General features: G+C 44.5%; 1 protein-coding gene across 1 annotated transcript in view; it reads right to left on the bottom strand.

Moving 5' to 3' along the window:
- Positions 1-27097, bottom strand: part of ZCCHC2 (zinc finger CCHC-type containing 2) — a 56704-nt gene that overhangs the window by 13947 nt on the left and 15660 nt on the right. The window contains exons 2-9 of the mRNA XM_018039367.1: positions 14847-14958; positions 12255-12331; positions 10004-10075; positions 8323-8435; positions 6495-6589; positions 3899-3982; positions 2340-2397; positions 269-404 (exon numbers count right to left, since the gene is read on the bottom strand). Of these exons, the coding sequence (XP_017894856.1) occupies positions 269-404; positions 2340-2397; positions 3899-3982; positions 6495-6589; positions 8323-8435; positions 10004-10075; positions 12255-12331; positions 14847-14958 (747 nt within the window). The remainder of the gene's footprint in view (positions 1-268; positions 405-2339; positions 2398-3898; positions 3983-6494; positions 6590-8322; positions 8436-10003; positions 10076-12254; positions 12332-14846; positions 14959-27097) is intronic.

Raw genomic sequence — 27097 nt, 5'->3', positions numbered from 1 at the left:
AACGGTGTATCCCTAGTGAATCATTTCTGGCATCATCACAATAAAATGTATTAGCATTTCTGAGTAATAAAACTGATATAAATACACATCTTCAGGTCCCAGGGGAGCTTAGGTCATGTATTCCAATTAACTTTGAAGTCTTACACTGAAATGTTCCTTCATTTCTTCTTACCAGATACACTAGTGGGCCTCACAGTGCCTGAGGACGTGACTGAGGTGCAGCAGCACCACCTGACCCGCATGGCAGAAGACAGGGCCACCCCCGTACCTGGTCAGCTAAGGCCACGCACTGCTCCTGGTGCTGAGCGGCGGCACAGGCCGGCTTCCTCCAATCCATGACTCCATTCTGCTCAGCATGCTGCGTGGGGAGCCCGTCCACCGGGGGACAGCCTGCACCGACACTGCTAGCAAACGAGAGAGTCCGTGCCAGCTCGAGGCCTGTCCTCAGAAACCCCACCCACCCAGCACGGAATGAGGAAGCGATGGCAGCCCTTTCTCCAGTGCGTTAGTCTTTTATAGAATGCCTTGCAATAGCTCTAAGGGAAAAAGTAAACTATGAAAGTAAGCCCGTACGTAGCATTCTCGCCTATTTATTAATTAATACCTGTCTCTGAGGAGCTTGACAAAGGCACAGTCTATCTCTGGACTCATTCCACATGGCTCACAGCTGGGGTACTAACCCCAATCTTGAGAGAATCGCTACGGACTGTGTGTGTCTAAGGCAAGGGAAGGGACAGCATAATGTGACTGGAAATCAAGAGGAACAGGCCACAGAAACAGACTCAGAGAGAATCCAGAGAACTGCTGGACACGGACTCTAACAGTGCTCAACACTGGTCAAGAGCTACAGGATGACAGAATTTTGGAAGAATACTGGAAAATAGAAAAGGAATCAAATTTAAATTCTAGAACTGTAAAATAAATTAGGAATTCAATGGATGGAAAACAGATGAAAAAACTCAGAGACGAGGAAATCTGGTCATGAGAACACAGACTGGGGCGTGGAGAGGGGACGAATGCAGCAGCAGCAGAAGCCCGAGAGAGCGCATGGGCTGCGGTGGAGCCTGGCCTGCGGGCACCCAGGGCTGCGGAGGGGGGGCTCACTCACGGAAAGCTGCAAGCTCGTCACAGGGAGCTGCTGAAAGCCAGACAATGGGAAAATTCAAACACACAGTCCGGGTCTGGAGAAGCACCCTAACCTTCAGAGAGTAACAGGGTGGAGATGATGGCTACCTGCAATCTTGAGCTCCCCTTAGAAGCAGAGTCTGGGTGACATGGTTGACACGGCCGGGCATCTGGGAAGCAGGAGCAAGGGAGGAGGGGGCAAGTCAGATGGGAGGAAGGGGAGCCAGCCTGCGGGGCTGCCACTGGGGCTGCCAGGAGCTGCAAAGGCTCAAGCCCCCTGGGGCCCCCACAGCTACCTCCCCAGCGGCAGGAACCGGAGCCTCCCACCAATGAGGGCAGAGCCCTGGGCGAAGGAACTTCCTGCTCTGAGCCGGCCAGTTCCAGGGCCACGGAGGCCCAGAGCACCCACACAGCCCCTGGGCCAAGAGGCGACAGGCTCGTGGCGGGAGCCTGGAGAGGACCACACGGCTGTGGGACGGGGTCGGAAGTCACACAGACAATTTTAGGTGCTTTGCAGCAGAAATCAAACCGGGCTGAGAGGAGGTGAAGTGAGGGACCAAAGGCCCAGGCATGGAGACAGTGACCCCGGCGCTCGGAGTACTGACAGGAAATAACTACCCGCCTGCAGTCCTATGTCCTATCTGAGAAATGTCTTTCAAAAGGCAAGGCGAGAGGGACATTTCTTCTTGAGAAAAACAAAGTGAGCTCATTACTGGCAGACAATGATAACAGGAAATTCTCAATGTTCTTCAGTTAGAAGGATGCTCAGACCCTGGAAGGAATGAGGAACAACGGAATGGCAGTATCTGAAGACGAATGAAACAAGGCTTCATGAAGTTTGGAAGGGAATCAAGGCGCATGACGGGCACAGTCTGTGAGCGAGGAGGAGGTGAGGGAGGCCACAGTGCTGCTAGGCCCTCACGGGCCAGCGGTGCAAGCGCAACCGCGGTCAGACCTGCATGAGCTGCCAGCACACAGGAGAACCTCCAGGCGACCGCTGCAAGGACCGAGAAACAGCGTCCGCACAGCTATCGTGGCTAACACAAGAGCAGAGCAGAATAAAAAACACCCGAAAGCAAGGAGAGCGAGCTAAAGCCAAGACAAATAAAAGCAAGCAGTCAAACGGCAGAACGGCAACTGAGTCTCAGGAAGCAAGCGCGGCAGCGACTTACGAACAGGCAGCGGCCTGCACGGTTTAGGAAAGAGATACCTACTGCACAAGGGGGCTTTTGCCGGTATGTTTCTTGTGGACTACGGCGTGCTGTAACACATCTAGAGTGGAGGAAAAAAAGCAATTTATTACACCACACCCTTCTGCAAAATCCAAACGGAGGCCACAGCTGATTTATGACCGTAACAGTGTTGACAGACCACTTCGAGTGCTTCCAAGCTCACGGAAAATTCCTCAAAGAAACAATTTCCCAAAGACACAGTCAGTGACTGAACTTCCTTAAATATCCTCTCAAACATGTTCCACCTAATAGCAGATCAAATTTGTCCAAAACTACAAAAGTTGACTATGAGCATTAAACTGCAAAACCACAACATTGAATTTCAGGTCTTTTTTTTTTTTAAAATCATGAAAACAAATGACGTGCCTCATATATTAGAAAAACACGTATTAATAAAGCCAATACCCATGCACCCACCTCCTGGATAGCTCTGTATTTTCCTCTATTAAGAAAGGAAACATCCCAGAACAATTAAATGCCTCCCTCCTTTGCATTCCAGTCCCTCCCCCTCCAGCGGTTAGCTGAGGTGCGCGTGTTTAACTACCCATCTGTGTATTCAAAAACACAGTGGTGCCACGTTTGGATATACTCTGAATATCCTTTATTTTAACTGCCACCTAGAGGGAACGCGCCTCAGTCCATTTGTGACTTTATCAACACTGGAAACGTTCGGGTCACACTCAGGGCTCTGCTGTTCCCCCACAGGCTGCTGGGATGGCCCGAGTCCTGGCCCCTGAGCCCACGGGCGACAATGTTCACAGAAGCAGAAATGCTGGGGAGCAGTAGGAACCGCTTCCAACTGCACGACAGCATCGAATTCTGTCCAAAACACTTGCACCCATTTAAACTCCCATTGACAGTGGGTGAGAATTCCCCTTACTTCATATCCTTGATAATTCCCAAACTTGAATTCCCAAACGGTCTGCCAATCTGATGGGTATGAAATCATTTCTCATTGTTTTTCATTTGCATTTTCTCGACTACTCAGGGGGCTGAACCATTCAAAGTTCTTCTGTGAATTGCCTATTTTTATCTTTCCGTATGTTGCTGACCAGACTGATTTTCTCAATGATTTTTTAGAAGACTGTATAGTCTGATTGTAGTCTTCACCTGTAAATACCCTGCAAATGTCCTCAGTGTGGCTTTCTGTCACATGTTGAGCTCTAACTGAGAACAGAAAGATCTCCCCTATGGCCATGCTGCTCTGTCTCGTCCAGAAAGCCTTCTTGTCCCACAGTACTAACCTTTAAAAACTCAAGTTCTATATTTTACATTAAGTTTTTATATGTTACATATAATGTGCTATTCACTTGAAATGTTCTGTGCACGACAGAAGTAGGGATCTAATGATATAGTTTTTCCTGACTGGAAAGCCAGCCGGTACCACTGATCACACACACTTTGCCCCTGCTCTGAAGTGCCACCTTTCACACACCGAGCCCCCACACTCTGTCCCTCAGTCCCTGGGTCTGCGCTGACGGCCTGTTACCTACCCCTGCAACAACACTGTGCAGGACTCATCCCAGGGAATCAACGTTTACCTTCTTCTTGACTCGATGCTTCCGAGCTGTCTTCTTTCAAGTGCTCTAATATCTTAGAGGTCTTCAGAGAGGACTGTAGGTTATCTGCAGGAAATATTAAATATCATAAATTTTTAGGGAAATTATCATAGTGAGATGAACCAGTGTAACGATTACTTTTCTCCCACAGAAGCTGAGAGTTGGAGTTACTGGTACAGAGCGCGTCTCCAGTAGTTGGGACCTTGAAGAATGCAAGGGGACCTGGCACAGAGCCTCGAGCTGGGAGTGGGGGCCCTGAGCCATGCAGCCAGCTCTCCCCACAGAAGCTGCAGGACTGGAGCCACTGGGTGAGGCTTCCTGCCCGCGTGCCCGGCGCACAGTGAGGAGATGGGCTGGGCCGGCGCTTCTAAGCCTCTGTGCTGTGTACGCCTCGTGCCCCTTTCAGGGACGACAGGACGGTGCGGCGACATCAGGCGGCTGTAGCAGTGCTCCTGCTCCAGGAGCGTGCTCAGCGCTCGCGGGCCAGCCCGGGCCCTCAGAACACGCTGCATGAGCCGGATCGCTTCTCCGTCACAGACAGACCAGAGGGCTTGCAGAGGTCACCACTGTAAGTCATTCGGGCGTCTAACATCTGTTTCCTCGGATGTCAGAATGCGGAATATTGCTATTTCAGGGAGGCAGGAGGAGGATGGAACTGTCGTTTCTTAGAAGTGTGTCAGTTACTCAGTTATGTCCGACTCTGTACAACCCCACAGACTGCAGCCCGCCAGGCTCCTCCTCCAGACAAGAATCCTAGAGTGGTTGTTGTCACTTCCTTCTCCAGAGGCTCTTCCCAACCCAGGGATCGAACCTAGGTCTCCTGTACTGCAGGCGAATGCTTTACCGTCTGAGCTACTAGAGAAGGCTTTTCTTAAAGGAGTGGCTGCAAAATGAACTTTGCCAGCAATATGTTCTTTGGTGAAATAACTTGAGATTTTCCACCATTTCAAAACATATCCTTTAATACACTATCTTGATTTCACACAATTTGAGATCTTAAAAATCTACCAGCCTCTTTAGCACTGCTCATGTAATTTATAAACTGCCGAACTCTCCAGACTAGTCTTCTCTTATTTATGTGTGTACTACTCACTTGAGCACATTTTCCTAGGCAGCCTTGCTAAAATCTGAATTAAAAGCTTAACTTCCAGCTTCAATGCTTCTTTAGAATTAAACAGATGCTATTTATAGATATTCATTCAAAAAAATCACACTTGGTTCAAGAAGAAAGCACTGACTATTTTGATGTTACTGGCAAAATATTTGTTAGAAAAGGCAGCTGAGATAGATGTGTACAAAACCAAATGCAAAGCAGACTGTGATGAATGCTGAAACATGAGGGCGAAACCAGACCACAGGAACACACAAGGAGGCTGGGAAACACCCTTGTGAGGTGGCTATTTCAGCTGGGTCCCAAAAAACAGGTGTGATCTTAACAGACTGTGACAAAAGGGTGCAAAAGAGCAAGACCCTGGAATAGGAAATGGCCAGGTGTACTGAGTGGCTGCCAACGCTTTAAGCTGGGGAGAGGAGGCTCAAGGATGTTCATGACAGGGCCTGAGCCTCACAGTAGGTGTTTAATGTTCTGCATAGAGGGTGGATGGAAGCTCCAATACTTTAGCCACCTGATGCGAAGAGCTGACTCAAGGAAAAGACTCTGATGCTGGGAAAGATTGAAGGCAAAAGGAGAAGGGGGCAACAGAGGATGAGATGGTTAGATAGCACCACTGACTCAATGGACATGAATTTGAGCAAACTCCAGGAGACAGTGAAAGACAGGAGAGCCTAGCGTGCTGCAGTCCATGGTGTCACAGAGTTGGACACAACTTAATGACTGAACACCAACAAGAGGATTAACACACTGATCCTCAAGATAATCCTGGGGTGGTTACAATGCAGTGAGAAACTAGAATCGGAGAGAAGTGCGGCTTTGCACAGTCTGTGCATGAAAAACAGGCCTGGCGGTGGGACTGCTGAGAAGAGTAAGAAGGAAGATGTCCTCTGTCCGGTGCAGCCTGGTCCTTAAATGACTGGACATGAGGGGAAATGCGGAGAGGGTAAGGCCAGAGCTTCCAGCCTGGGAGGCTGGGGAGGTCCTCATGGGAACAGGGGTAGAGGTCAGAGGTTATCCATCATCCAGGCTGCACTAGGGTGTCTTGGCAAGCTGTGAGTCAGGTCTATAAAGGGGCCTGAGGATCCGGAAGGCCCACGAGTTTGAGATACTTGGCCCCTGTTTTGTGATGTTATGCTTTTTTCTTTTAAAATTTTCATTACAGTACCGCTGATTTAGCTGTTAAGTTTTTGCTATACAGCAAAGTGAATCAGTTACACATATACATATATCCCCTCTTCTATAGACTTTTTCACATGCAGGTCATTACTGTTTTGTGACATTAGCTTTCATAAGTTACTTTCTTTAAAACTGCAGTGAAAGTTCACTAAAAACTACCAATGTTTCTAATTTGTATGCTACTTGACCTTAACTAAAATGGCAATCCCATATACAGGATGGCATAGTAAAGCAAGAAATCCAGGCCAGAAAAATGTCAGATTTCTACAGAGGAGCAGAGACACTTACTGAGGCTGTGTAGAGGGTCAGATGATATGGACTGAAAAAAGCTGTGTACTTTCTGACTCTGTAGAAAAGCTTGTGATGAAGTTGAAAATAGCTGCCTGCATGTAAAAAGAAAAGAGATTGGTTAATTTCATGCAATAAACCCACAAGATAGGTGAGACGGTAAACAAACCACCTGGCAGTTTAATTCAGGTACAAAAGACTGTTTCCTAAGGAAGAGAATATTTGTTCACTAATGTATTTCCCATAGGAGGGAATGAATAAAAGACTTATTTACAAGAATCTAATAAAAAGGCTTATTTTCAACTTTATATAATCTAGTGATAAGGTTTCAATTCTGACCCAACACATGTTATTAACAGTCACCTTTCTGCTCAGAAAAACAACTGCAGGTTCTTTACCGTCTTCACGGGTGTTACTTTTCACCATTTGGCGGCACCATGAAGGAACCGTCCCACTCCCTGAAAACACAGACACGGGGAAGTCTGGAGGGGGAGAGTTCTGGAAGCTACAAGACACCACCAGGTTGGTCACAAGTACGGCTGCAGACTCAGGTGCGGGGCTGCTGGGTCCCCTCGCGTGCACCACACCATGGGTCTAAGCCGCCGTCTTTAAACCAGCTTCCCTCGTGTTGTGCCCCTGCCATTAGGGGACTCCATGTGGAGGCCTTCCCTACACAGGGGGAAGAGTGGCAGCACAGTCTGATGGGAAGTTCACCTGGAACGTGAACACCAGCCCAATCACTTACAAGCTGAGTCACCCTAAACAAGGCATGTGGCCTTTTGGCTCCAATTTCCTCTTAGGAAATATCAACATTCTTCAAGGTTATGAGACTCAAATAGTACACACACATTAAACTGTCCCCCTGCTCAACACACAAATCCCTTTTCACTAAGTGCTCATTCAAAAATATAGTTCTTATTGTCTCCCCAAGGTTTCAGACCTACCATTCTGATTAGTTACAAAATCATTAAATACCAAACCAAGAGCTGACCCTTATGGACTGAAGCTTCCTTGTGCATTAGACAAAACCGCTTCTTGGAACTCAAAACGTGGAGGTAAACACAACAGGAAGACAAAGGGGGAAACGGAGAGAGGGACGAGAAACAGATGCAAAGTACGGAGCTCATCCAAATTTCAGGTATGAACACAGTACCAAAGGCTGGGGACTAAAATCCAAAGGCTTCTATTTATCCAGTTATGTTTACAAACCAGCTAATTGGTCAGAAGGACAGTCGTATCGAGACAAGGCAGGGGCTTTAATCAGCATGCAGGCTCGTCAGATTCACTGCCACAGGGCCACGAGTGAGCAATTACACCCAAACAGGACGAAAAGCGGCCATTACCTGCTCGCGGAATTATGGAAGGAAAACAAGACTGCACTGCGACATGACAGACGGCGTCCAACCCCAAGCGCATGCTTCCCTACCACGCCTTCGTCTTCCTGACCCACAGCGCAGGCGGAGGGGAACGCAGACCCCAGGCCCTGTACTGGCCTCGTCGCCGCCTCCGCCACACACTCACTTCCTCCTTTACACACTTTCCTCCCTCTTCCGTCTTCCTCCTCCTCTACAACTGCTGCATTTCTTAAGGGCATGAATGGCATCGAGACTGACCCAACGCCCACCAACTGGGACCCGCGTCCCGAACCCGACTTATGGTGCTGAGGCCACGGCCCAGCCACACAGAACAGAACAGTCAAGGGTGTTTCTAAAGGGAAGTATAAGAAAAAATCACTTCTTTAATATAACTTTTGCAGAGATGTCGCCGCGTCCTCAGCCCCGGCCGGCCACGGGCAGCCTGAGGCTCACTGGGTGCGTGCAGACCTCACCTCAGCGCGGGCTCCAGGTCGGGGTGCCGCCGCTCCTCCCTCTTCAGCGAGCCCTGGTTCAGGGCTCGGAGGATGGTCTTGTCAAAAGTCTCCGAAGACAACTCCTTGGGAAGCTAGGAAACAAAAACCGGCCAGCGTCACCTCTCTCACTGGCAAATACGTCACAAACCAGGGGCATAAAAGGGACGTAAGTGCCTCCTGCTCAGACATCACCCCAAAGCCGTTCCTTTTCTAAACCTTCCGGATACAGGGCCGCAGCCTGGAGCAGCGCTGAGCAGGGCGGGGTCCCCGGGGCGTCCCCGCGCGGGGTGGGGGTTCCCGAAGCGCTCACCCCACTTCCCTCCCGCTCCCGGATACCCACAGCGTGGCGCTTCCGTTAAATGGAGCATTTCCCAGAGCTCAAATAGCCTTCTGCAAAGTGCGGCCTGCCTTTGCAGTTACCACCTCTGTGCCTCCTGCTTCACAGGTGACGCTCAGGCCACCGCAGACTGCCAACGCTACACTCCCAGTGAAGAGCTAAGTGGGAACGACGGGGCAAAACTCCAAGTTTTACACAAACAGTCCCCACCTCTGGAGCCCCAGCTCAGTCCTGGCCGAGCTCAGCATGCTAGAAGCTCTTCTTTAAAAACACTGAGGCCTGATGGATAACCATCTACAAAACCTCGCAACGATTTAGTTTTTGTAACTCTTCTCCTGAATTCGTTCATTCGTGCAGTTAACACACAGTGCAAACTCCGACCGTGTTCTAAGGACTGTGTCGGGCGCTGTGGATACAGCGCGGAGGAGGAAACCTGCACCTGGCCTCCATGGAGCTGCCCTTCTGGGGCAGAGGAACAATCCAGGTGCCGGCCACAGCTGCCGCTGAGCAGCAGGGGAGGCGGCCACCGAACTGGAAAAGGCGCTGGAAGGCCCGGCCTCCTCTTGCACATTTCAGCAAACTCTAAGTGCCACCCATCAGCCTCGCAAAAGTTAGAGAGTGTTAGGGAGCACTGTGAAGGGGACAGTTTTTACTCTTACATTTTGCAGATGATTTTAAAAGGAAGGTAAACAGGAAATAAAAAGACATATGGTAAACTTGAAAGGATATTTTTATAATAGGAAATTCGTTCCTAGAAGTACACTATGTTGCCACTTATTTCATATAACTTGATAAGGCACTGGTCTTACAGAAAAAACACTGTATTCAAATGTTGGCTAAACAGGGGGTCATTAATTACTGTGATTCTGAAGGATAAGTTATCTATTTGGGACTAATAATTATATATATATATATATATATATATTTTTTTTTTAATCTAAGCTTTCAAGAAGTTGTATGACTAAAAAATGAAATCTGTCAAGAAAAAGAACAGTCAAAGCTTAGGAAACCCAGAGGAGAGACCTTACTGGGTGCTGGGCACATCGCCACCAACAACATACGTCTCAGCAAGAAGCTGGGAATAATAAGGTTCCTTTTTTTTTTTAAATGTGGAAAGCCTTCAATTCCTTATATTAGCAATATAACGTAAGAACATCTATGCTTAGAATAATATGACATTTTCTACAGCTAATGTTCATGAAGAGTTGTAAATCAACCTCTACATACATGTTTTAATACTCCTGGTGTTTACTTTGGTGCTAAAGTTTTTGGATTCTGTGTATGATATCAAAATCATTTTAACAATAAAATCTGTATTTTTACCTTCAGTAGAAATTCCTGTAGTTCTTGGTGGGTTTTTGTTACTGTTGTGACTGAAAGATCAGACCAATTTACCTGATTTAAAAAGAAAAAAACAACAACAACACATACTATACAGTTATTTCTCAGGCAAGAACTGACTGGAAAAAAGCCATGTGTAAAACAGATGACCTTACTTAAACTTTATCAATATCAACAAATTAGAAATATAAAGTTAATCTGCTATCATAATTTGTTCAAAACTGTTAAAATTAACTGTATATTGACATGTTACTTAAAAATTTCTTTCAAATTGCATGGTTTTCAAAAAAAGCTGTCTCCTATGAATGTGACTACATTTTAGTACTTTTTCAGAAAGGGGAATGTCTCACGTTCCTGTTGGAGAATTTGTAGGACTCTAAAAGGACACTTGGAGAGTGTAGATATAAGCCCCAAGAAAAAGAAAATTCTATCTCCTGAAACCTACTAAGTGCACATTCTTAAGAGAAGTACCGGGTTCCGTGCCCCTCCTTGGTAGTGTTGTATTGTGCTTTTATGGGAATTTATAGTTTAGGAAAAGATTTCATCATCTTTATCTTAATGCTTTAAAGTCCTATTAAAGTGGATGAGGCAGATATGACTCCTTCCATTTGCAGACGGAGAAACTAAAACTCAAAAGGCTAACTGATAGATTCCAACTCTAAGCAAGCAGAAGAGCCAGAACTAAGATCGATTACCCACCTACTTCTTGGATACTTTTAATTCAATGGACTCAGTGGTGGCCCACTAATAATTTCTACTTTACAATTATCTGAGCTGAGTAAATACTTGAACTATGTAACACATAAGCCTTAGCAACTACTCATGCCACAATTAACCAAATACTTAACAATACCTTCAAAATTTTACCCAGCAACCCTCAAACAAATATCCTTATTAACGGGGTATGACTTTTAAATGCCTTCTATGGTCGTTGAGCAGCTCCTGGTGTCAGACACTGTTCTTACGAAAGGACACGGAGAGGACAAGACCGTGAGGTCTCTGTGGACAGAGCCCAGTGCAGGAGTAAGACCAGAGCCGGTGAGCAGAGAGAGCCCGTCAGTGACCAGGGCTCCACAGACAGCGCGCTGGGCACGGAGCAGGGGCTGCGAGCAGCAGGTGAGACAGGTGCCAAGAATGGCCCGGGCGGGAGCTCAACCCGGGGCGACAGATGGTGCAGAGCCAGAGAACCCGAAGGCCTCACGGAAGGGACGCGCCGAGAGCTCCAGCAGCGCGAGGAGAGCTGGGCTAGCTGAGCGAAGAGCGCGGAGCGGCTGGCGGCGAATGCCACGCGATGCACATGAGATGTGGAGATGACTTAAAATTTGAAAACTGAGGACGCTTCTACAGAAGGCAGAAGCTAGTCCCAAAACTTACTCAACGAAACTAGGCAAGTCAGACACGGTGAGATGCAGAGGATGATGATTCCTGCTCTCTCGGAGATGACAGCCTTCTGGAAAGAAATACCATGTAACCCAAGTACAAGAACCTGGGAAAGGGATGATGGCAGCACACCCGGGATGAAGGGAAAGACCTCCTGCTGGAGGACCAGAAGCGACTTCGTGAGGCAGAACCGCAGACGTCCGGGCAGCTCCTCCAGAAGGAAGCGAGGGGCGGGCGCACAGAGACACCTCCGCCCTGCAGCTCCAGCGCGGGCGGCCCGCCTGAAGAGCAGGGCTAGCAGGTGCGGCCCGGCAGGGAGGAGGGAGCTGTGGTCGAGGGTCCACAGCACAGGCCACAGGCAGAGAGGAGCCGCGGGCACCGACCGCGCCGGGCTCTGTGCTCGGTCAGACACCGTGTGACGGACAGAAGGGCAGCAGAGCAACCAGAGACCAGAGCAGGCAACGAGGGCCAGGAAACAGCAGCCGCAGAGGAAGAGGAGGTGGGACGCCAGGGAAGACCGCCATGGAGGGTGACGCCTGTCGCCGGACGTTCGAAACACTGCTGTTTACTTTCACTTGCTAAAGGTTTGTTTACGCCTTAAATCTAAGGCTCTTATTCCTTTTTAATCAAACTGTCAGAGCAATCTTAACGTGATACATCTTTTAATCTGGGCAAACCATGCAGTATATACCGGAAACAGCACATCCCCTTAATTAAGACAAACACAGATATGTGCACAGCTTTTCTTAAGTTAGCAAACCTGCCATTTAGTTTTTCCAAAGATCAATTTTCATTCCTTCCAAAAGACCATTGAACACAGTGTGAGGCTCTTTCTCGGGTGAGAGGAGCTTACTTTGAAGGTGTACTCCCAATATCTGTCAGCCCTTTTTCTCTGGACTCCTTTCAACATTATCTTCTCAATGTGTACAGCTGAAAGAAAGAAAACATGCTGACTTGTTCTACAGAGACTAGATACACATTTCAGTTATTCAACCTGACCCAGCCAAACGGTTAAGCTATTTATCTTCATCTTTACTACTGGCCTTAATCATGGACTAAAACCAAAAAACCCGGAAGCACAGCCATGTGCTGCCCATCAGTCGAGGAGTCTCTTTCTGCATCTATGAGTATGCGCAGTGCCTAGAGTCGCTCCAAGCACTCTGCCAAGCACCAGAGATAAATAATGAGAGGTGCCTGCAGTGAAGATTGCTTATCTAGAGGAATCTTCACAACTGATAACTCACATTACCACGAATACACACTTTAGAGTCTTTCAGTTATTTAGGCAGATTAGGTATAAACTGGAAAAAATTATTAAATGAGGTGGGGAACTCTTCAAAAGTAATAGGAAAGTGATAAAGACTTCTTTCCAATTCAGAATTTAAAAACTGTTTCCCTCAAGTGTGACCCTTAATATCATACAGTGGTAACACAAACTTAACATTATAATGAATTACGATGGTTCACTATAGTAAAACTTCTCACAATTTATTATACAATAGTGGTCATAAATTACACTGGTGGCTTAAGAACAATTACACTGAATTGAACCAGGTAAGATGATCAGCTCACTCATGAAGTAAGTCAAAGTGCAAATCCCCAAAGTCCTCACTTCATGCATCCTTCAATAGAAGTTACCACTTTAGCAAGTAAATCTCTTTACAAAGGGAAAAGAGCCAGTCTACTAAGCATAATATAAGGACTTAAGGAAAAAAAAAATTTGTTGCTCAGGGTGTAAGTTGAAGAAATCGTAATGAAGATGATAAAGGTCACAGGGAAGAAGCTAGGAAAGTGACTCAACAGAAGGTCACCGCTCGAGTCACAGGGGACAGGAGATGGAAAAGAAAAGGGAAGGACTCACTTTGCCTTAAAGGAAGAAGTTAAAACAGGTGAAGGAGAACAGACAAAGGAACAGAAGTGCGCAGGAAGAAGTGAGATTCTATAGATCACAGGTGAGCGCTGAGAAAGCAAGAACCCTAACATTACAGAAATCTGCTGGTGAACAGACATTAGGAGACACCATTACCAGAATTGTGTGTTAACTTTCCAAATGTCTAGTGTTTGGTGGCCTGCTTCTGGGCCAGTTTCCCTTGGTGGATGAGAACGTTGAGGATGGAGACGAAACAACCGCAGACGCTGGGTGGGGTGAGAAGCCTGCAGTGGCTCAGAACTGCTGCGTATCTCGAAGGCTGGAGGAGGGGAGGGGCCTGCTGTTTCCAAAAGCTGCTCTATTCAATTACGTGAAGGATGGTGCTATTAAATAAAAACGATCTGAACTAATCAATGTTCCAAAATATGAAGCAGCTCTACTTCTGAAAGCAAGCTGAGAGAGGGGGCTGCAGGGCAGTGTGGCACAGGAGCCTGGCTGTGGCTTCGGCTCCATTTCACTTCTACCTGCTGTGATCCATCAGAATCGAGGTGAGGGAGACAGAGGGCATGAGGTGAGGGGTGGCTGATAACGGGAGGCCCTGCAGCTCTCAAATTAAAGAACTGCAGGGCAGGGACTATGGACATTTGTTTAAAAGGTAAAGATATAGAAAAACTATCTGCAAGTACCACCTTACAGTTAATTATTGTCATTTTGATGTAGTCTTTTTATTTTTTATTTTTAACTATCTTAAAGGAAAAAAAAAAAGAAAAACACAAGGGACCTTCACTGTAAACCCAAACTCTGCTTCATGGAGCCTGGCTGAAGCAGACCAGGCAGGATTCCAGATTACTGTTCAAGATTCAGTAATCTTAAACAGAAGCAGTTTATTACATAAACGTTTTCTAAACCTTAAACATTCACATCTATTTTTCCTCTGTGAAGAAAAATGTATTACATGAAAAGGATTATTATCGGAACTAAAAGGAAACAGAATGACATCAATTCAAAGCTGTTAGCTGAGTGTTATAACTGTGATGCTCACCGCATATCTTTCACCCGCCCCAAACCTTCCCTCAGCAGGTTAATGGACCCCCAGATGTAAAGGGAAGACAGCACGTGAACCTGTTCCTCTCCAGTGGGCAACGCCCTTTCACTCCCCCACCCAGACCTCTTGAAAACTGCATCACTGCAGGCAGCATGTGCTTGTAAGAAATCTCTTCTCTCTTACAGTGCACGTCAGTAAAATGACCTTTTTCAGCAGGCCTTGAGCACATTCTGCAGCTAAAGCACTGTACTAACACTTTGGGGAGAGGTTAAAGACTTTGCCCTCCAGAAGTATGCGGCCGGGTTTAAGAAAGGCAGAACCGAATAAGCATGGGCTGGGATGGGCCAGGGGCTTGGAGTTGGAGCCCAGACGCAGACTCAAGGAAGCGAGAGGACCAGCATTTGAGCCAAACCCAGGAGCCACAGAGCTCTGTACTCCACAAAGGGGCAAGGGGGCGAGTTAGTCAGTGTCAGCAGCGCTCTGCAGGCTTGTGTACAGACGGTTTACGGTTTAGGAAAAAGGCAACATACCTTCTCGCTGGGCTCTGTGAGGTGTCACAGCAAGTCCATCATGAGGTACTGGGGCTTGTTCTATTAAACTGGCCTCGTTACTTTGCATATAATCACCATGAGAAGAGTCATTCTAGAGGAGAGAGAGGGGCACAAGTTAGTCTACATCTGAGACTAAGAACAACGAATGCCACAAAAATATGCTAAAGCGATAATTTTAACAGCACGAATTTCAACCGCAATTCCAGAGATAAGATAGGTGATTACACATTAAGAGCAGAAAGGCAAGGCGCCAGAGCAGGAAAGAGATAGCCATATTATTTAACGGCAATATTCTATCAATTATTTAATTGTCCCAGTTTGGGGGTACACACAGCAGACCGCTATTCAGAATCGCCAACGATGTCAATTCCTTACCCAAGTGAACCATGATCACATATAAAAAGACGGCAGCCTTTATGCTATTCCCCAGATGTAAGGACATCTGCATTTTTTATGTTTTTATGCAATTTTTTAATTCACTACTTAGTCTTAGTGATAGTCTAACAAGATGCTTTGTTAGGAAAAAAATATTTAAGGCTATCATCAATACACAAATCTAAGCAAAAACGTGTGTGGACAATGAGTTTACTATTAATGCTAAACCATCTAATATCAACTAGGTGCTCTACCATTAGTGAACTAGAGTAAGTTTTACCCCCAGAAATGCTACCTGGAGTCATGAAGAGCTTGCCAATCTTATACATGGCTCTCAGAATTCAAACACCATCATGGATTGGGTTGGCCAGAAAGTTCAATTTTTCTGTTAAGATGTTATGAAAAAATATGAACAAACCTTTTGATCAACCCAATATGTTATTACTCTAACCCACTGGGTAAGCCAAAAATTAAAATAGCTTTATAATGGATCTATATCAGAATTCATACCTTATCCTCCCCCACTTCATGTTCAGAATCTCAAAACACTATTCAGACCAAAATTATCTCAGTTACAGGAGCTAATTATATACAAACCTGCAATAAATAATACACATTAATTTTTTAATGGTATAAAAAAAGGAAGTAAACAGAAGACCTTAAACTTTCCTAGAATTCTAATTTAAAATATTTTGTTCTATAGTCTGACCATGCCTTCTGACCTGCCAGTGAGTATGAGCAGTCAGCTGACGATCCTATTCCTAGGAATAAGGCATCATAACAGATACCCTTGGGAGCTAAGCTTCAGCCTCACGGTGTGTCGTCTTCTAGAAACCCAAAGAAATAAAGACTGTATACAAAGAAACACCTCTTGTCACCATCCAACTTTTGAATGGCACTCACCAACTTTCAATATTATTGAATAAAAAAAGGCAGACGTATTTTAACAATAACAAAATCATGTATTTCCCAACCCAAACCATATAAATCATTTCAGTTAGTTCAGTTCAGTCGCTCAGTCATGTCTGACTCTTTGTGACCCCATGAACCGCAGCACGCCAGGCCTCCCTGTCCATCACCAACTCCCGGAGTTCACTCAGACTCACGTCCATCAAGTCAGTGATGCCATCCAGCCATCTCATCCTCTGTCGTCCCCTTCTCCTCCTGCCCCCAATCCCTCCCAGCATCAGAGTCTTTTCCAATGAGTCAACTCTTCACATGAGGTGGCCAAAGTACTGGAGCTTCAGCTTTAGCATCATTCCTTCCAAAGAAATCCCAGGACTGATCTCCTTCAGAATGGACTGGTTGGATCTCCTTGCAGTCCAAGGGACTCTCAAGAGTCTTCTCCAACACCACAGTTCAAAACCATCAATTCTTCGGTGCTCAGCCTTCTTCACAGTCCAACTCTCACATCCATACATGATCACAGGAAAAACCATAGCCTTGACTAGACGGACCTTAGTCGGCAAAGTAACGTCTCTGCTTTTGAATATGCTATCTAGGTTGGTCATAACTTTTCTTCCAAGGAGTAAGCGTCTTTTAATTTCATGGCTGCAGTCACCATCTGCAGTGATTTTGGAGCCCCCCAAAATAAAGTCTGACACTGTTTCCACTGTTTCCCCATCTATTTCCCATGAAGTGATGGGACTGGATGCCACAATCTTCATTTTCTGAATGTTGAGCTTTAAGCCAATGTTTTCACTCTCCTCTTTCACTTTCATCAAGAGGCTTTTTAGTTTCTCTTCACTTTCTGCCATAAGGGTGGTGTCATCTGCATATCTGACGTGATTGATATTTCTCCCGCCAGTCTTGAGTCCAGCTTGTGTTTCTTCCAGTCCAGCGTTTTTCATGATGTACTCTGCATAGCAGTTAAATAAGCAGGGTGACAATATACAGCCTTGACGCACTCCTTTTCCGATTTGGAACCAGTCTGTTGTTCCATGTCCAGTTCTAACTGTTGCTTCCTGACCTGCATACAGATTTCTCAAGAGGCAGGTCAGGTGGTCTGGTATTCCCATCTCTTGAAGAATTTTCCACAGTTTATTGTGATCCACACAGTCAAAGGCTTTGGCATAGTCACTAAAGCAGAAATAGATGTTTTTCTGGAACTCTCTTGCTTTTTCCATGATCCAGCGGATGTTGGCAATTTGATTTCTGGTTCCTCTGCCTTTTCTAAAACCAGCTTGAACATCAGGAAGTTCACGGTTCATGTATTGCTGAAGCCTGGCTTGGAGAATTTTGAGCATTACTTTACTAGCATGTGAGATGAGTGCAATTGTGCGGTAGTTTGAGCATTCTTTGGCATTGCAATGAAAACTGACCTTTTCCAGTCCTGTGGCCACTGCTGAGTTTTCCAAATTTGCTGGCATATTGAATGCAGCACTTTCACAGCATCATCTTTCAGGATTTGAAATAATCATTTACTACAAAGTAATACAACCATATTGGCCTAAAACTGCTATAAATACTTCAAAAATCAACATAACTAATGCACTGTAATCCTCTTAATACTTGTGTTAATTGGAAGTTTAGCTGAACGGGTCAACCATTTTTTAAAATATAAATCTATTTATTTTAATTGGAGGCTACTTACTTTATAATATTGTATTGGTTTTGCCATACATCAACATGAATCCGCCATGGGTGTTCACGTGTTCCCATCCTGAACCTCCCTCCCACCTCACTCCCCATACCATCCCTCTGGGTCATCCCAGTGCACCAGCCCCGAGCATCCTGAATCATGCATCGAACCTGGACTGGCGATTCATTTCACATATGATAATATACGTTTCAATGCCATTCTCCCAAATAATCCCACCCTCACCCTTTCCCAGAGTACAAAAGACTGTTCTATACATCTGTGTCTCTTTTGCTGTCTCGCATACAGGGTTTTCATTACCATCTTTTAAAATTCCATATATATGCATTTGTATACTGTACTGGTGTTTTTCTTTCTGGCTTACTTCACTCTGTATAATAGGCTCCAGGTTCATCCACCTCATTAGAACTGATACAAATGTATTCTTTTTAATGGCTGAGTAATACTCCATTGTGTATATGTACCACAGCTTTCTTACCCATTCATCTGCTGATGGACATCTAGGTTGCTTCCATGTCCTGGCTATTATAAACAGTGCTGTGACGAACACTGGGGTACATGTGTCTCTTTCAATTCTGGTTTCCTCAGTGTGTATACCCAACAGTGGGATTGTCGGGTCATATGGCAGTTCTATTTCCAGTTTTTTAAGGCGTCTCCACAATGTTTTCCATAGTGGCTGTACTAGTTTGCATTCCCACCAACAGTGTAAGAGGGCTCCCTTTTCTCCACACCCTCTCCAGCATTTATTGCTTGTAGACTTTTGGATCGCAGCCATTCTGACTGGCTTGAAATGGTACCTCATTGTGGTTTTGATTTGCATTTCTCTGATAATGAGTGATGCTGAACATCTTTTCATGTGTTTGTTAGCCATCTGTATGTCTTCTTTGGAGAAATGTCTGTTTAGTTCTTTGGCCCATTTTTTGATTGGGTTGTTTATTTTTCTGGAATTGAGCTGCAGGAGTTGCTTGTATGTTTTTGAGATTAATTCTTTGTCAGTTGCTTCATTTGCTATTGTTTTCTCTCATTCTGAAGGCTGTCTTTTCACCTTGCTTACAGTTTCCTTTGTTGTGCAGAAGCTTTTAATTTTAATTAGGTCCCATTTATTTTTGCTTTTATTTCCAATAATCTGGGAGGTGGGTCATAGAGGATCTTGCTTTGATTTATGTTGGAGAGTGTTTTGCCTATGTTCTCCTCTAGGAGTTTTATAGTTTCTGGTCTTACGTTTAGATCTTTAATCCATTTTGAGTTTATTTTTGTGTATGGTGTTAGAAAGTGTTCTAGTTTCATTCTTTTACAAGTGGTTGACCAGTTTTCCTAGCACCACTTGTTACAGAGATTGTCTTTTCTCCATTGTATATTCTTGCCTCCTTTGTCAAAAATAAGATGACCATAGGTGCATGGATTTATCTCTGGGCTTTCTATTTTGTTCCATTGATCTATATTTCTGTCTTTGTGCCAGTACCATACTGTCTTGATGACTGTGGCTTTGCAGTAGAGCCTGAAGTCAGGCAGGTTGATTTCTCCAGTTTCATTCTTCTTTCTCAAGATTGCTTTGGCTATTTGAGGTGTTTTGTATTTCCATACAAATCTTGAAATTATTTGTTCTAGCTCTGTGAAAAATACCGTTGGTAGCTTGATGGGGATTGCACTCAATCTGTAGATTCCTTTGGGCAATATACTCATTTTCACTATATTGATTCTTCCAATCCATGAACATGGTATATTTCTCCATCTATATTGTCCTCTTTGATTTCTTTCACCAGTGCTTTATAGTTTTCTATATATAGGTCTTTAGTTTCTTTAGGTAGCTATATTCCTAAGTATCTTATTCTTTTTGTTGCAATGGTGAATGGAATTGTTTCCTCAATTTCTCTATTTTCTCATTATTAGTGTATAGGAATGCAAGGGATTTCTGTGTGTTGATTTTATATCCTGCAACTTTACTATATTCATTGATTTGCTCTAGCAATTTTCTGGTGGAGTCTTTAGGGTTTCCTATCTAGAGGATCATGCCTTCTGCAAACAGTGAGAGTTTTACATTTTCTTTTCCAATTTGGATTCCTTTTATTTCTTTTTCTGCTCTGATTGCTGTGGCCAAAACTTCCAAAACTATGTTGAATAGTAGTGGTGAAAGTGGGCACCCTTGTCTTGTTCCTGACTTTAGGGGAAATGCTTTCAATTTTTCACCATTGAGGATAATGTTTGCTGTGGGTTTGTCATATATAGCTTTTATTATGTTGAGGTATGTTTAGAATTCCTGCTTTCTGGAGTTTTTATCATAAATGGATGTTGAATTTTGTCAAAGGCTTTCTCTGCATCTATTGAGATAATCATATGGCTTTTATTTTTCAATTTGTTAATGTGGTGTATTACACTGATTAATTTGCAGATATTGAAGAATCCTTGCATCCCTGGGATAAAGCCCACTTGGTCATGGTGTATGATCTTTTTAATGTGTTGTTGGATTCTGATTGCTAGAATTTTGTTGAGGATTTTTGCATCTATGTTCATCAGTGATATTGGCCTGTAGTTTTCTTTTTTGCGGCATCTTTGTCAGGTTTTGGTATTAGGGTCATGGTGGCCTCATAGAATGAGTTTAGAAGTTTACCTTCCTCTGCAATTTTCTGGAAGAGTTTGAGTAGGATAGGTGTTAGCTCTTCTCGAAATTTTTGGTAGAATTCAGCTGTGAAGCTGTCTGGACCTGGGCTTTTGTTTGCTGGAAGATTTCTGATTACAGTTTTGATTTCCACGCTTGTGATGGGTCTGTTAAGATTTTCTATTTCTTCCTGGTTCAGTTTTGGAAAGTTGTACTTTTCTATGAATTTGTCTATTTCTTCCAAGTTGTCCATTTTATTGGCATATAACTGCTGATAGCAGTCTCTTATGATCCTTTGTATTTCTGTGTTGTCTGTTGTGATCTCTCCATTTTCATTTCTAATTTTATTGATTTTTCTCCCTTTGTTTCTTGATGAGTCTGGCTAATGGTTTGTCAATTTTATTTATCCTCTCAAAGAACCAGCTTTTGGCTTTGTTGATTTTTGCTATGGTCTCTTTTGTTTCTTTTGCGTTTATTTCTGCCCTAATTTTTAGGATTTCTTTCCTTCTACTAACCCTGGGGTTCTCCATTTCTTCCTTTTCTAGTTGCTTTAGGTGTAGAGCTAGGTTATTTATCTGACTTTTTCCTTGTTTCTTGTTCCTGAGGTGAGCCTGTGCTGCTGCGGACCTTCCCCTTAGCACTGCTTTTACAGTGTCCCACAGGCTTTGGGTTGTTGCGTTTTCATTTTCTTTCGTTTCTATGCAAATTTTTATTTCTTTTTTGATTTCTTCTGTGATTTCTTCTGTTATTCAGCAGCGTGCTGTTCAGCCTCCATATGTTGGAATTTTTAATAGCTTTTCTCCTGTAATTGAGATCTAGTCTTACTGAGTTGTGGCCAGAAAAGATGCTTGGAATGATTTCAATTCTTTTGAATTTACTAAGGCTAGATTTATGGCCCAGGATGTGATCTATTCTAGAGAAGTTTCCGTGTGCACTTGAGAAAAAGGTGAAATTCATTGTTTTGGGGTGAAATGTCCTATAGATATCAATTAGGTCTAACTGGTCTATTGTATCATTTAAAGTTTGTGTTTCCTTGTTAATTTTGTTTAGTTGATCTATCCATAGGTGTGAGTGGGTTATTAAAGTCTCCCACTATTATTGTGTTATTGTTAATTTCCCCTTCCATGCTTATTAGCATTTGCCTTACATATTGGGGTGCTCCTATGTTGGGTGCATATATATCTATAATTGTTATATCTTCTCCTTGGATTGATCCTTTGATCATTATGTAGTATCCTTCTTTGTCTCTTTTCACGGCCTTTGTTTTAAAGTCTATTTTATCTGATATGAGTATTGCTACTCCTGCTTTCTTTTGGTCTCTATTTGCATGGAATATCTTTTTCCAGCCCTGCACTTTCTGTCTGTATGTGTCCCTTGTTTTGAGGTGGGTCACTTGTAAACAACATATATAGGGGTCTTGTTTTTGTATCCATTCAGCCAGTCCTTGTCTTTTGGTTGGGGTATTCAACCCATTTATGTTTAAGGTAATTATTAATAAGTATGATCCCATTGCCATTTACTTGACTGTTTTTGGTTCGAGTTTATACACGCTTTTTGTGTTTCCTGTCTAGAGAAGATCCTTTAGCATTTGCTGGAGAGCTGGTTTGGTGGTGCTGAATTCTCTCAGCTTTTGCTTGTCTGTAAAGCTTTTGATTTCTCATGCATATCTGAATGAGATCCTTGCTGGGTACAGTAATCTGGGCTGTCAGTTATTTTCTTTCATCACTTTAAGTATGTCCTGCCATTCCCTCCTGGCCTGAAGAGTTTCTACTGAAAGATCAGCTGTTATCCTTGTGGGAATCCCCTTGTGTGTTATTTGTTGTTTTTCCCTTGCTGCTTTTAATATTTGTTCTTTGTGTTTGATCTTTGTTAATTTGTGTCTTGGGGTGTTTCACCTTGGTTTTATCCTGTTTGGGACTCTCTGGGTTTCTTGGACTTGGGTGAGTATTTCCTTCCCCATTTTAGGGAATTTTTCAACTATTATCTCCTCCAACATTCTCTCATGGTCTTTCTTTTTGTCTTCTTCTTCTGGGACTCCTATGATTCGAATGTTGGGGTATGTAACATTGTCCCAGAGGTCTCTGAGATTGTCCTCATTTAATTCGTTTTTCTTTTTTCCTCTCTGATTCATTTATTTCTACCATTCTATCTTCTACCTCACTAATCCTATCTTCTGCCCCTGTTATTCTACTATTTGTTCCCTCCAGAGTGTTTCTGCTCTCATTTATTGCATTATTCAGTATATATTGACTCTTTTTTATTTCTTCTAGGTCCTTGTTAAACCTTTCTTGCATCATCTCAATCCTTGTCTCCAGGCTATTTATCTGTGATTCCATTTTGATTTCAAGATTTTGGATCATTTTTACTACCATTATTCGGAATTCAGGTAGACTCCCTATCTCTTCCTTTTTTGTTTGGTTTGGTGGGCATTTATCTTGTTCTTTTACCTGCTGGGTATTCCTCTATCTCTTCATCTTGTTTATATTGCTGCATTTGGGGTGGGCTTTCTGCATTATGGCAGTTTGTGGAGTTCTCTTTATTGTGGAGTTTCCTTGCTGTGAGTCGGGTTGTACAGGTGGCTTGTCAAGGTTTCCTGGTTAGGGAAAACCTGTTTCCTGTGTTGGTGTTCTGATGGGTGGAGCTGGATTTCTTCTCTCTGGAGTGCAATGAAGTGTCCAGTAATGAGTTATGAGACATCAATGGGCTTGGAGTGACTTTGGGCAGCCTGTATATTGAAGCTCAGGGCTGTGTTCCTGTGTTGCTGGAGATTTGCATGGTATGTCTTGCTCTGGAACTTGTTGGCCCTTGGGTGGTGCTTGGTTTCAGTGTAGGTATGGAAGCATTTGATGAGCTCTTGTTGATTAATGTTCCCTGAAGTCAGGAGTTCTCTGATGTTCTCAGGATTTGAACTTAAGCCTCCTGCTTCTGGTTTTCAGTTTTATTTTTACAGTAGCCTCAAGACTTCTCCATCTATACGGCACCATTGATAGGGTAAAGATGAAAAGTTTCTCCACAGTGAGGGACACCCAGAGAGGTTCCCAGAGTTATATGGAGAAGAGAAGAGGGAGGAGGGAGATAGAGGTGACCAGGATGAATAGAGGGGGAATCAAGAGAGGAGAGAGCAAGCTAGCCAGTAATCACTTCCTTATGTGTGCTCCACAGTCTAGACCGCTCAGAGATGTTCTTGGAGTTATACAGAGAAGAGAAGAGGGAGGAAGGAGACAGAGGTGGCCAGGAGGATAAAGGGAGGGAATCAAAAGGAGAGAGACACATCCAGCCGGTAATCAGTTCCCTAAGTGTTCTCCACCGTCTGGAACACACAAAGAGATTCACAGAGCTGGGTAGAGAAGAGAAGGGGGAAGGAGGAGATAGAGGTGACCTGGTGGAGAAAAAGGAGAGTCCAAAGGGGGAGAGAGCAGTCAAGCCAGTAATCTCGCTCCCAAGTAAAAATGGGTACTGAAGATTGGGTTCTTAAAGGTACAAAATTGGTAACAAATACCAAAAAGTGAAGATTAAAAATCTAGAGTAGAGGTTGGATTCTCAAAAATACAATATTAAAGAAAAAAACAAAGTCACAAAATTATAATTATATATATATATGAAGTTTGCTTTAAAAAATAGGGTCTCTCTTTTTTTTCCACAAAGTAATAGGTTATAAAAATGAAAGTTAAAGGAATAATAGAGAACTTAAAATTTTTTAAATTAAAAAATGTAAAGAATAATAGTAAAAATAGTAAAAATATATCTAGGACTTTCTCTGGTGTTGTGGGCAGTGTGGGGTCAGTTCATTTTCGGATAGTTCCTTGGTCTCAAGATCTACAGGCCCCTTCCTGTGTAGTCGGTCTAACGACAGGGTTTTAATCTATTGCACCTGCCACTTCCAAGGCGGTTCCCTGTTTTAACTTCTTCTGTTTGCTGGTCTCTTCAGTGTCTAATTTCCACCCTGACACAAGAGGGTGGTGGTGGACACTTTTTTAGACTCACTTGTTCAGTCGTGCTGTGGGGAGGGAGGGACGCTTCAAACAAATAACACTGGTGTGTGCTCGCAGTGTCTCAGCCACACTGGGCCTGCCTCCGCTCACGGTGCGTGTGCCCTCCGTGCCCACACTCTCAGGCTCTAGGTTGCTCTGCCGGGAACCGTCCGCGGGCGGCCCTGGGCTGCATGCGCCTCCCAGGGCTAAGCCGCTCAGGCTCAGGCACTCGGGTAGTCCTCAGAGGCGCAGACTCGGTTGGGCCTGTGTTTTGTGCCCTTCCCAGGTCCGAGCAGCTCAGGCGACCAGGTGTTTGGTGAGCGCAGTCGCTGCGACTCATCACCTCCCCCGTCCCTGCCGCTCAGTTTTCTGGGTGTCCACTCGGCGCACCTTCTCAGGCGGATGCTGACCATCCAGAACCCCGAGAAGTCTTGGTTAGCAACGAAGCCTGCTTGCAGTTTGGTGGATAATGCCTCTCTGGGGCCGCGACTGCCCTCTTCTGGCTCTGGCTGCCTGTCTCTGGAGGGAGATGGGCCGGCCGGCAGCTGGCTAGCTCTGCTCAGTCCTTTGTTCTGTGAGTGGGCTTGATGGTGCCTTAGGTTAGGGCTTTTCGCGTAGCTCTAGTCAGTCCGTTGTTCTGTGAGCGGGCCTGGCGGTGTCTTAGGTTAGGGCTTTTCCCGTGGTAGCTTTCCCACAGTCTGGTTTGCTAGCCCAAGTTAGCTCCCTCAGATTGCCCTCGGGGCATTCAGGCCCGGTCCTTACTCGAAGCACTGCAGCCTGCGCCTCCCTGCCCAGCCCCCGCTTGCTAGTGGCAGATGCAGGCGTCTGCGCTGCTTCTCCGCTGGGGGAGTCAATGTTGGGCACATAATCTGTGGGTTTTCATTATTTATTTTTCCTCCCGGTTACGTTGCCCTCTGTGGTTCCAAGGCTTGCCACAGACTCGGCAGTGACAGTGTTTCCTGGTGTTTGGAAACTTCTCTCTTTTTTAAGACTTCCTTTCCAGGGACGGAGCTCTGTCCCTACCTCTTTTGTCTTTTTGTCTTTTATATTTTTCCACCTCCTTTTTAAGACAACGGGCTGCTTTTCTGAGTGCCTGATGTCCTCCACCGGCATTCAAAAGTTGTTTTGTGGAATTTACTCAGTGTTCAAATGTTCTTTTGATGAATTTGTGGGGGAGAAAGTGGTCTCCCCATCCTATTCCTCCACCATCTTAGGACTGCCCCCCCCAACCATTTCTTAAGGGTATATTCCATATTGTTCATATGTGGTTCATAAATTAAAAATAACACTCACCATTGAAAATAAATGAATGCAAAACTATACAAGAAAGAACAGTTTTCGTTAGGGAAGTGCAAAGCACAACTACAATGAGATACCACTTCATACCCATCAGAAAGGCTATTATCCAAAAACAGACAACAAGTATTGGTGAATAGGGGGAGAAATTGGAGCCCTTCTGCCTTGCTGGTAGGAGTGTATACAGTGCAGCCACAGTAAAATTTACTAAAAAATAAATAAATAAAATTATCACATGATTCAGCAATTCCACTCCTATCCATATACCCAGAAGAACTGAAAGAAGACACCCAAGCAGGTAATTAGTACTCCAGTGTTCACTACAGCCGAAAGGTGGACTATTCAAAAGTCCATGGATGAGCCGATAAACAAAATGAGGTATACCTACAACTGAGTATTACTCAGCCTTAAGAAGGCTGACACATGGGTGAAATCTTTAGGGCATTATGCTAAGTGAAATAAGCCAGGCACAAAACGGCAGATTCTGTATGATTCCACTTATATGAGGCACCCTAGAGTAGTCAAATTCGCGGACAGCATGGTGGTTCTAACCAGGGGCTTCAGAGAATGGGGGATGGGAGTAGCGGCTTAATGGACACAGTCTCAGTGTGGGATAAAAGAAACGTTTCAGAGACAGATGGTGGCGGTGGTTGCACAGCAATGTGAACGCCACTGAACTGCATACTCAAAACCATGAAAACAGCACTCGGAGTTGTATACAGTGGTAAAGAGCCTGCCTACTGACGCAGGAGACTGGGGTCTGAACCCTGGGTGGGGAAGATCCCCTGGGGAGAACATGGCAACCACTCCAGTATCCTTGCCTAGAGAATCCTTGGACAGAGAAGCCTGGTGGACTACAGTCCAAAGGGTTGCAGAGACCTGGACACGACTGAAGCGACTTAGGATGCATATATATTTCACCATAATAAAAAAAATTAAGAATAGTTCTATCACATTGCCTCCATAAATTCTGTAATGAAACAGCTGTATGGAATCACTTTTAAAGTCTGAAGTTACTTTGAAGAAAACAATTTAACAACCAACTCAAAAACCTCCTAGTTTAATAACGTAGGCAGAAAAATGGAATCTGAATTTCTATCCAAGGACCAAAGTTCATTGACCCATGAAATGTCTATTAATTAAGCTTTCTGCCTCTCCTCCCAACACCGAATCCCAGCATGTATCACTGCTATACAGTCATTTAGACTACGTTTTAGAAACTAAAAATTTTTACTTTTATTAATTTAACCAAAACTGAATCTAACATCTCAGGAGCTACAGAGATCAGGATCACGGGGCTTCCTGGCCTCAGCAGGAACAGCTGTTGGTTCCGCTGTCTCCTCTCCCCTGGCACGTGTGCTTTTACTGTGTGCAGGGAAAAGCACCATAAAAC

Source organism: Capra hircus, chromosome 24 (assembly GCF_001704415.2).
Source record: "Capra hircus breed San Clemente chromosome 24, ASM170441v1, whole genome shotgun sequence".
Taxonomy (NCBI): Eukaryota; Metazoa; Chordata; class Mammalia; order Artiodactyla; family Bovidae; genus Capra; species Capra hircus.
Note: the sequence above shows the minus strand (reverse complement) of the source record. Positions and strands in the feature narration are given on the sequence as shown.